The sequence below is a fragment of the Pseudorasbora parva genome, chromosome 22, assembly GCF_024679245.1.
Source record: "Pseudorasbora parva isolate DD20220531a chromosome 22, ASM2467924v1, whole genome shotgun sequence".
NCBI lineage: Eukaryota > Metazoa > Chordata > Actinopteri > Cypriniformes > Gobionidae > Pseudorasbora > Pseudorasbora parva.
Window position 1 is genome coordinate 14,255,465 of NC_090193.1, and position 10,408 is coordinate 14,265,872.

General features: G+C 41.1%; 1 protein-coding gene across 1 annotated transcript in view; it reads left to right on the forward strand.

Annotated features, from left to right (window-relative positions):
* Positions 1 to 9,689, forward strand: part of gdf11 (growth differentiation factor 11) — a 256,011-nt gene extending 246,322 nt beyond the window's left edge. Inside the window, exon 4 of the mRNA XM_067430934.1 lies at positions 8,155 to 9,689. Within this exon, the coding sequence (XP_067287035.1) occupies positions 8,155 to 8,156 (2 nt within the window). The 3' untranslated portion in view covers positions 8,157 to 9,689. The remainder of the gene's footprint in view (positions 1 to 8,154) is intronic.
* The last annotated feature ends 719 nt before the right edge of the window (positions 9,690 to 10,408 follow it).

Sequence of the window (10,408 nt, forward strand, 5' to 3'; positions counted from 1 at the left end):
GGCCAGCCTCGAGAGGCTGGTTCCCTTAGTAGATTTTCTAGACGAATGGAAACGTCTATCAAAAATATCTCAGTGGGTCCTGCAGATAGTAGAAAAGGGGTATGCCATTCAATTCAGAAGTCGGCCACCTCCTTTCTGCGGTGTCCTACCTACAGTGGTGGGCCCGGAGCAGGCTCTGGTAATGGCACAGGAAGTAGAGACACTCCTGCAAAAAGGGGCTATAGAGAGGGTTTCCCCTCCCAGCAGGGAGTCTGGCTTTTACAGCCGTTACTTCATCGTGCCGAAGAAGGATGGGGGCTTACGCCCGATATTAGATCTGCGGCTATTGAATCGCTCGGTGGCCAAGCTCAAATTCAAGATGCTTACACTCAGACAGATTGTAGCGCAGGTCAGATCGGAGGATTGGTTTGTCACCATAGACCTCAAAGATGCGTATTTTCATGTCTCCATCCGTCCACATCACAGGAAGTTCCTGAGGTTTGCCTTCGGGGGAGAGGCATACCAATATCGTGTACTTCCCTTCGGTCTAGCACTGTCACCCCGCACGTTCACCAAGTGTGTGGATGCAGCTCTGGCGCCGCTGCGTCTTCAGGGCATCCGCATACTGAACTACATCGACGACTGGCTGATTCTAGCGAATACAGAGCAGATGGCGGTTCAGCATCGAGATGCTGTTCTCGCCCATATGTCGAAGCTGGGGTTGAGGCTGAACGCCAAGAAGAGTGTGCTTTCTCCGGCTCAGAGAACCACTTTTCTAGGTGTGAACTGGGACTCGATAATTATGCGGGCGCAATTATCGCCAACACGCATAGCGTCGATCCTGGCAGCCGCCAAAGAACAGAAGCTAGGCCGAGCCGTCACTGTGAAACAGTTCCAGAAACTGTTAGGTCTCATGGCAGCAGCGTCCAACGTGATACCTCTTGGCCTACTGTACATGAGGCCACTGCAGTGGTGGCTCAAAACACAAGGGTTCTCCCCGAGGGGAAATCCGCTCCGCACGATCAAAGTCACGCGGCGATGCCTACGTGCTCTGGTCATGTGGAAAAACCCGGGGTTTTTATCTCAGGGTCCCGTGTTGGGGGCTCATGTTCGTCGCGTAACGCTAACGACAGACGCCTCCCTCACGGGCTGGGGGGCGACCATGAGTGGTCGCTCATCCCAGGGTCTATGGCAGGAACATCAGCGGCACTGGCACATAAATCGGCTGGAGATGCTCGCAGTGTTTCTTGCATTGAAACAGTTCCTGCCCGACCTCAGGGGCCACCACGTACTAGTCAGAACAGACAACACGTCCGTGGTGGCCTATATAAATCACCAGGGGGGTCTGAGGTCTCGTCCGTTGGACAAATTGGCACATCGGATCCTCCTGTGGGCCCAAGGGAAATTGCTGTCAATCAAGGCAGTATATATCCCGGGGGCCCTAAACCAGGAAGCAGACAACCTGTCGAGACAGGGGCCGAGGCCCGGGGAATGGAGACTCCACCCAGAGGTGGTGGAGCTCCTATGGAAGGTTTATGGGAAAGCAGAGATAGACCTGTTCGCTTCGGCAGAGAACTCTCACTGCCCGCGGTGGTTTTCTCTGACCCATCCGGCTCCGCTGGGGCTGGATGCCATGGTACAGGAGTGGCCGAGGCTGCCTCTGTACGCCTTCCCCCCGATTGTTCTGCTTCCAGGAGTTCTGGAGAGGGTACGCCGGGACGGGGCCCAGGTACTCCTAGTGGCCCCGAACTGGCCGACCCGAGTATGGTTTTCGGACCTGATATCTCTCCTGGAAGGCTCTCCGATGGAGATTCCGACCAGGAGGGATCTACTCTCTCAGGCGGGCGGGAGATTCCTGCACCCACGCCCGGAGATGTGGAAACTGTGGGCCTGGCCTCTGAGGGGGCTAGGCTCATAGAGGAGGGTCTCTCGGCCGAGGTCGTAGAGACCATCCTACACTCCAGAGCTCCGTCCACGAGGAAGCTGTACGCTTTGAAATGGAGACTTTTCTCAGCTTGGTGCAGAGAACGCCAGTGGGATCCAGTTAACTGCCCGGTTGGTACAGTGCTGGAGTTCCTGCAGGAAAGGTTCTCTGCAGGGTTGACCCCCTCCACACTTAAGGTGTACGTGGCGGCCTTGGGCGCTGTCCACGTCCCTTGCAGTGGAGTGTCTTTGGGAAGACACCCTCTAATTACACGCTTCCTTCGTGGCACATTAAGGTTGAGGCCAGTTATGCACTCGAGGGTCCCGGCATGGGACTTGGCCATTGTTTTGAGGGGCTTGTCCGGACCTCCGTTCGAACCTTTGGAGGAGGTTTCGGATAAGTTCCTCACCCTGAAAACTATCTTCCTTTTGGCCATTTCATCTCTTAAAAGGATAGGAGATATTCAGTCCCTGTCAGTAGGGCCCTCATGTCTAGAGTTCGCGCCTGGGATGGTGAAAGCATTTCTGCATCCCAGGCCGGGTTATGTCCCCAAGGTTCCTACGAGCCCACGGGGCCCCATCACTCTACAAGCCTTCTGTCCTCCTCCATTCTTGACGTCAGACCAGGAAAGATTAAATCTGCTGTGTCCGGTGAGGGCACTGGATACTTATGTCCACAGAGCTGCCCTGTGGAGAAAAACTGAACAATTGTTTGTTTGCTTCGGACCCCCTAAGAAGGGGGCTCCTGTATCCAAGCAGAGGATGAGCAAGTGGGTGGCCGAGGCCATTTCACTTGCTTATGAAGCTGCCGGGCAGCCATCTCCTTTGGCTGTCCGGGCACATTCTACCAGGGGTATGGCTGCTTCTAAAGCACTTTTGTCGGGGGCTTCCCTCCATGATATATGTAACGCGGCCGGATGGTCGTCTCCTTCTACCTTCGTCAGGTTCTACGAGCTAGACCTGGCATCTACAGTAGGGGCACAGGTTCTCTCGTAACCGTGTGCGCTTCGGTTTCACACATACGAGACACTTGGTCCTATGGCGATGTGGGTATAAGCGTTCTCACAGCGTTTCGACGCAGCTCGAGTTCCCCGAAAGGGAACGTCTCAGGTTACGTATGTAACCCTAGTTCCCTGAGGGAACGAGACGCTGCGTCGCTCTGCCATACTCCCGGCGTGTCCGTGATCACTTACTTCAGGCTTTATCAGAAGTTAGTTCCTGTTTGTTTTCACGGACGTTTTATAGCTTCCGGTCGATGACGTCATCACGCCGACGATCGATCTTTTTTCCGATGGAATGGTTCTACAGGCGCTTCACGACGCATTAACGCAGAGGCGTTCTCACAGCGTTTCGACGCAGCGTCTCGTTCCCTCAGGGAACTAGGGTTACATACGTAACCTGAGACGTTTTATTGGTTTTGGGCCAAAAGTCAACCTCACTATATCCACTATTTCAACCTATCTCCTGCTATTAAATTGAGCAAAAACACATGAAATAACAATTCATTTTAACATTTAATCTCCTTTAAATCAGAAGTGAAGCATGATGGGAAGTAGAAATTTGTTGTAACTCATTCTGTAAAAGTGTTTATATGTGTGTACATGCATTCACATTAATATGGGAAATTCAATATACAGTAAGGCTAGACAATAAAGGATACAACTTAATGGATATTACATGTAATAGTATTTATATCTTAATTACTAAATATTGTATGTGTTAAAATAAAGCCATATTTTATAAATATAGTCAATATGCATACATTGCAGTAGCTATATTAAAAAAGGCTTCAGTTTCCTTTATTCCTTTATATTTCCTTTAAAATTGTTCGTTTCTGTTATCATGTCAGTGCCACAGCCTTAGTGTTAGGTAACGTACAGGTAACGTTAAGCCTAATTATGCTGCGCACATGCACAAATTAAATTACAAGTATTTAATGTGCAAAAACAAGTGAAAAATGATTATATTTGTATTAAAGTTTAGGGCTGTACTAGAATAATCGAGTATTCGAAAATATTCGTTCGGTGAGGTGGCATTCGATTTTCAGTTTTGAGATTCGAATATTCTTTTTTTTTTTTTTCAACACGTGACTTCCGTCGCGGACTCATTCTCACTCATGCTTGAACCACCCGTTGGCAAACGTAGTGATTTATTTCATCTCATACTGAATAGGTACAAAATGCCCAAGACCTCAGCTGTTTGGGAGCAGTTTAAATTAAGTGAGGATGACAAGACAAAGGTAGTGTGTCAAATATGTGATTTGAAACTAGCCTACCACAACAGCACCACAAGTTTGAAAAATCACCTGAGTTCTGTAAGTAGCACGCAGCAAAAACTAAACAAAACTGCTTTTATGCGCTTAATTTGCTATGATAAAAAGGCTAATTGCAAATACGACACTATTTAAAAACATACAGCAGCACAGGCTAATAAAAATTTGTTTATAGGTACATCCACAGGTATCGCAGCCATCAACATGCTCAACAAAACCCAAAACTTCACAGCAGATCCTGCGATTCCGAAAACCGTTAACAGAGAAAAGAGAGAGAGAGAGATAACAGATGCCATAGTGGAGTTTGTTGCTATGGATATGAGGCCCGTTTATGTAGTTGAAGGTGAAGGCTTCAGAAAATTAATGAAGATAATGGAGCCAGACTACACTGTCCCGAACCGTTCCAGTATTTCAAACACCCTGTCTCTTAAATACAGCGATCTGCGTGGCCAAATGTATGCTCTCGTTGAAAAAGCTACGGCCTTAAGTTTCACAACGGACATCTGGACTTCCGTGAGTATGGAGGCCAGATGTCCATATTATATGTCGTATAATAAAATAAAACCTATTTCGTTACCTTTTGGAGCTTGGAAGGATTCAGTTTGAGCAGATGTTTAATACCATCATCATATGACCTCGTCAGAGCTCGTTTACCAGTATATTGAGCATCTGCCTCATATTCGCGATCTCCAGCATATTCTCCAAACTCATTTTCAATGTCTTCAAAATCAATATTTTGATCACTGACAGCTTCTTGACCACATCCATCATCAAGAGACAGTGACACTAACATATGATTGTGTTTAGTACTTGCTCTGGCTGTCACCTGTCACTTTATAATTCTTTTTATTATAAAGGCTGTCACCTGTCACTTTATAATTCAGGAGTGGGAACTCTCTGCCTTCGTTTTGGAAACCAAAGCATTTGAGTCAAGCCATACAGGAGTCAACATTGCAAAACAGCTTGGAGACGCGGCAGATGCATTCGCAATTCCAAATTAGGTTTCACAATAGTTTTCAACCACTTGGTTTGCGATTTATATAGGCTAAGTGTTTAAAAGAGCCTAAATATTTTTGTCATTGAAATGTGAGCTGTCTAGCTATGCTAACATTACCTTGTTCTATTTAACCTATTACAGTTTATTCTATATAAGGGAGTGAATAAAATGTATTACAATTACTTTAAATTTAAATAGCCAACCCGTTACGGTGTCAGTAATTATTACATTTACGAATAATAGATTAATGTAGTTCAACGAACTGCAGGCTAATAATAATAAATAATAAAAAAACACCGCAACATGCTTTCAATAAAAGCATCGCGCATTTTAAAGATTTAAATTAACAAAAAGTCAGAATAAGACAAAATAAATCACTTATATAGAATAAAACTAATTGTAATAGATATTACATTTTGTGTCATTTTAAAAACAATTCATTTATTCTTATTCAGCTGTTTATAAGCATGCTACCGTGTTCTTTATTAATTACAGTTCGTTGAAATCACTGTGTGTTACTAATTTAATTTCTGTTTTGGGATTCATTTGTTTTAAAGAAATGTTCGTTATTAATATTAAATGTTTATTAATATTTAAAGAATGTGTGCCACCTGATATTATTGCACCAAATGCAACACTGCACTCCACTGGGTCTGCCGTAACACATTTACGATGCCGAAGAGTGAAACGTGAAGTCATGAAAGATGATACAAATGCAAACCGACACTATTATTATATATTTAGCCCCACCCACCGAAGCTTCGAATATTCGATATTGATTGCTAGGGGTGTGCATTGGCACTGCCTTCACGATTCGATTCGATTACGATTCACCAGGTAACAATTCGATTCAATTCGATTCTATGATGCATTGTGATGCATCAAAATTCTACTGCACACAAAGCAAATTTTTCATCAGTCACGAGGCAATACAAGCAGATATTAAACAACAGATTGTACTGGCTGCTATGTGTCTCCTGTATCTTTGACATAAAAGTTATTAAATAAAATAAAATGTAATTAAATAAAATGCAATTAACCCTCAAATGCATGACTGTTTCACCAAACATTCTTACATATTCAGGTCGTTAGCGACCCAGATCTATATTTAACATGGATAGACCTCTACCTGTCGTGATAATATATAAAACTCCTGATTTTAGAGTAACAGCTACAGAAGAATAAAATAAAACCTATTTCGTTACCTTTTGGAGCTTGGAAGGATTCAGTTTGAGCAGATGTTTAATACCATCATCATATGACCTCGTCAGAGCTCGTTTACCAGTATATTGAGCATCTGCCTCATATTCGCGATCTCCAGCATATTCTCCAAACTCATTTTCAATGTCTTCAAAATCAATATTTTGATCACTGACAGCTTCTTGACCACATCCATCATCAAGAGACAGTGACACTAACATATGATTGTGTTTAGTACTTGCTCTCTGAAGTAAATCACTAACCCATTTCAAGTTTTGCAGATTATAATTATTGTTTCGTTTTCTGTCAGAGGTAACTATGAGTGAAACGTCACTTCATCATTGGGTATCAGACATTGCCACCTTGTGGAATAAAGGTAAATTGCGCCGTATTTCGTCATTATAGATTAATTTATTATTGTGCAAAAAATATATACGTACAATCCTACACACCTCGGGTCGTTAGCGCGTTTTTAATAACCCGTCTATCGCGGTCATCTCCCTCCGCCTCAGCCATCTTCCTTGTTGTTGTTGTTATTCTCCCGGAACCGGAAGTATTTGAAACTTCACAACTTTATCGTCCGCCAGCTGGTTTACAGTGACATAATCGATTATGGCACTTTTCCGCATCGATGCTGAATCGTTCATGCCCCGCATCGCGATGCATCGCCGAATCGATTATTGTTGACACCCCTATTGATTGCCACCTAAGCTTCGAAGCTCAAAAAATGGCATTCGAAACAGCCCTATCAAAGTTATTAAACTATATGATTGGGCTCCTCATTTGTTAGTCCCTTTGAATAAATGCGTCTGCTAAATGATCAAATGTAAAAAAACAACTATTCTAGTTGTTCAACTATGTAATTTATAGAATAAAGAATATATAGAATAAACTGTATATAGAATAAACTGTAAACTGTATAGAATAACTATAGAATAAACTGTAGACTGTAATCCGTCTTTCGGATGAGACGTTAAACCGAGGTCCCGACTCTCTGTGGTCGTTAAAAATCCCAGGATGTCTTTCGGAAAAAGAGTAGGGGTGTAACCCCGGCATTGTGGCCAGATTTGCCCATTGGCCTCTGTCCATCATGGCCTCCTAATAATCCCCATATCCTGATTGGCTTCATCACTAGGTCTCCTCTCCACCAATCAGCTGGTGTGTGGTGAGCGTTCTGGCGCAAAATGGCTGCCGTCGCATCATCCAGGTGGGTGCTGCACATTGGTGGTGGTTGAGGAGTTTCCCCCCTTCAATGTAAAGCGCTTTGAGTGCCTTGAAAAGCGCTATATAAATCGAACACATTATTATTATTATTATGATTATTAATTTGGTAACTAAGTTAAACCCTAAAGCTCATGGTTTGCATAGATAACGTTATACAACGATTGTGTGTGACACAGTGAAAGCTGTGTGACACTGACAAAAAGCAAAAGTTAGAATAAATGTAATGTGATTTGTTTACCGGTATGTTCCTTTTGTCATCATTAATAGTCTATTTTATGCCAATTCACTTTAAAAGAGTTAATGTTTTAGTGAACTTGAGTTTGCAAATTGCTCTAATGTAGTTAAAATATAGCTAAAATATAAACTTCTATAATTTGCATTCATGTAACTGCAACATATATGAATCTAAATGATGTACAATATTACAATTTTGTAATAGAAAGTAAGTAACTGTATAAGAATATATTGTTATACTGAAAAAAACATTATATTCAAACGTGTTTCTAATATTCCTGTATGTAAATGGGGTGGTCAAGAAGATTTTCTTTTTCTTCCACAGAAAGATCTTCATGAAAACATTTGAAGACCACGCAAGAAGAACAGGTTCAGCCACAGACTGTAATGTGAGTTGTAAGACTTGAACTAATGTTAACAAATGAGACTTTATTGTAATGTATTAACTAACATGAACTAACAATGAGCAATACATTATTACAGTATTTATTAAACTTTGTCAATTTTTAACGTTTAGTTCACCCAAAAATGTATGTTGTTAAAATGACCCTCATGTCGTTCCAAACCCATAAGACGTTCATTTATTTTCAGAACACAACAAATAAAGCTTTAATATGCGTACTATAATTACTATGTGAAATAAGTTAATATAGTAATTGATAAAGATACTGATATAGATATCCATATTTATAACCTTATTGACTAAAATAACCAGCTCATGGCAGACGACTTGCGACCAGAGAGTGACCTGAGTGATGCTGTGTAGGAGTAGCATAAGCTTCAACGTCTCTGGGCAACAAAATCAAGCGCTTCTCTTTTATCGAATCCTCTTTAAATTCAAATTCCCTCTTTAAATTCAAATTCATGACCAGTGTTTTGTTTTCCTCTATTCTCTGCATAACCGCATTCATCAATACATCATGCTTCAGGTCAGAGGTCACTCTTTTGGCGTAAGTAGACACGCACGGTTGACTGCCGGAAGATAGATATTTTAGTCTAAAGTCAAAAATATGGATATTTTTCTAATAAAAAATGCATAGCTTCTCTTCAGAAAGCCTTTTTAAATGATTTTTTAAAATGTCCTGATCATTTACTCACCCCAATGTCATCCAAGATGTTCATGTCTTTCTTTCTTCAGTCGAAAAGAAATTCAGTTTTTTGAAGAAAATATTCCAGGATTTTTCACCATATAATGGTTTTTAGTTGCAACCAAAAAAACTGAAGGTCCAAATCAATTCAGTTCCACCTTCGTGTTTACAAAGCGCTCATGTGAAGACTAATACAAATGCCCTCATTAATTTTTTTAAATGACTGATCGTTTGACTAGATAAGACCCTATTCCTCATCTGGGATCACGCAGAGGCTATGGAGCCCTTTGAAACGGCGTTTATTTGGACCTTCAGCATTCTGGTTGCAACTGAAAAGCATTATATGATGAACAATCCTGGAATGTTTTCTTTAAGAAACGTAATTTCTTTTCCACTGAAGAAATAAAGACATGAACATCTTGGATGAGATGGGGGTGAGTAAATTATCAGTCAATTTTCATTTTGGTGTGAACTAATCCGTTCATTATCTTTGATTGATGGCCATGACACTGTGTTCAATGTATTTTGTTGTTGTTTTTTGGGTTTTGTTTTTTTCCTGAGCAAAGTTCATTTTGCTATCAAGTTGGAATTGTAAATTACTCATGTGGAGTATAATTTGATTATTTCATTTTGTGTTGAAATAAAAGTGTTTCCATCACAAATTTGTGTATGTCATTGATTGAAATCATATATGGTTAGTATATGCAGAGATGTTGTAATATTGACTGAAATCATATATGGTTAGTATATGCAGAGATGTTGTAATATTGACTGAAATCATATATGGTTAGTATATGCAGAGATGTGTAATATTGACTGAAATCATATATGGTTATATGCAGAGATGTTGTAATATTGACTGAAATCATGTATGATTATTATATGTAGTTTATATGTATATTATATAAACTTGAAGAGCTAACGCACCATTCCCCTATTAAAAAAATATGAAATCTGTATAAAAAGCATATAAACAAATCACACAAAATATAAATAATCAATCAATCAATCAACTTTATTTATATAGCGCTTTTACAATCACGATTGTGTCAAAGCAGCTTCACAGTGTCAAACAGGGTAATATTGCGACAAAATTAGATTTGGCTGTACAGCCGTACTGGAGAAAACAGTGATGTTATCAGCTTATTTTAATTTATCATATAGCGACAATGTTGGCAGATCAGTATTATAGTTTATAGAATTAAATAAGACCTAATTCATATATTTTATTTGTATAATAAGTTGAATAACTTTAATCATATTTTTAGTGTCCCCAACTGAGCAAGCCAAGCCAAAGGCGACAGTGGCAATGAACCAAAACTCCATCGGGGCATGATGGAGAAAAATAAACCTTGGGAGAAACCAGACTCAGTCGGGGTGCCAGTTCTCCTCTGGCCTATTAACACACCGTGTAAGATTATTATTCTGGCAACCTTACAGGTCGGAAATCATATTAGATCGGATTATTCAAAATTTTCAGGGTATCACGGA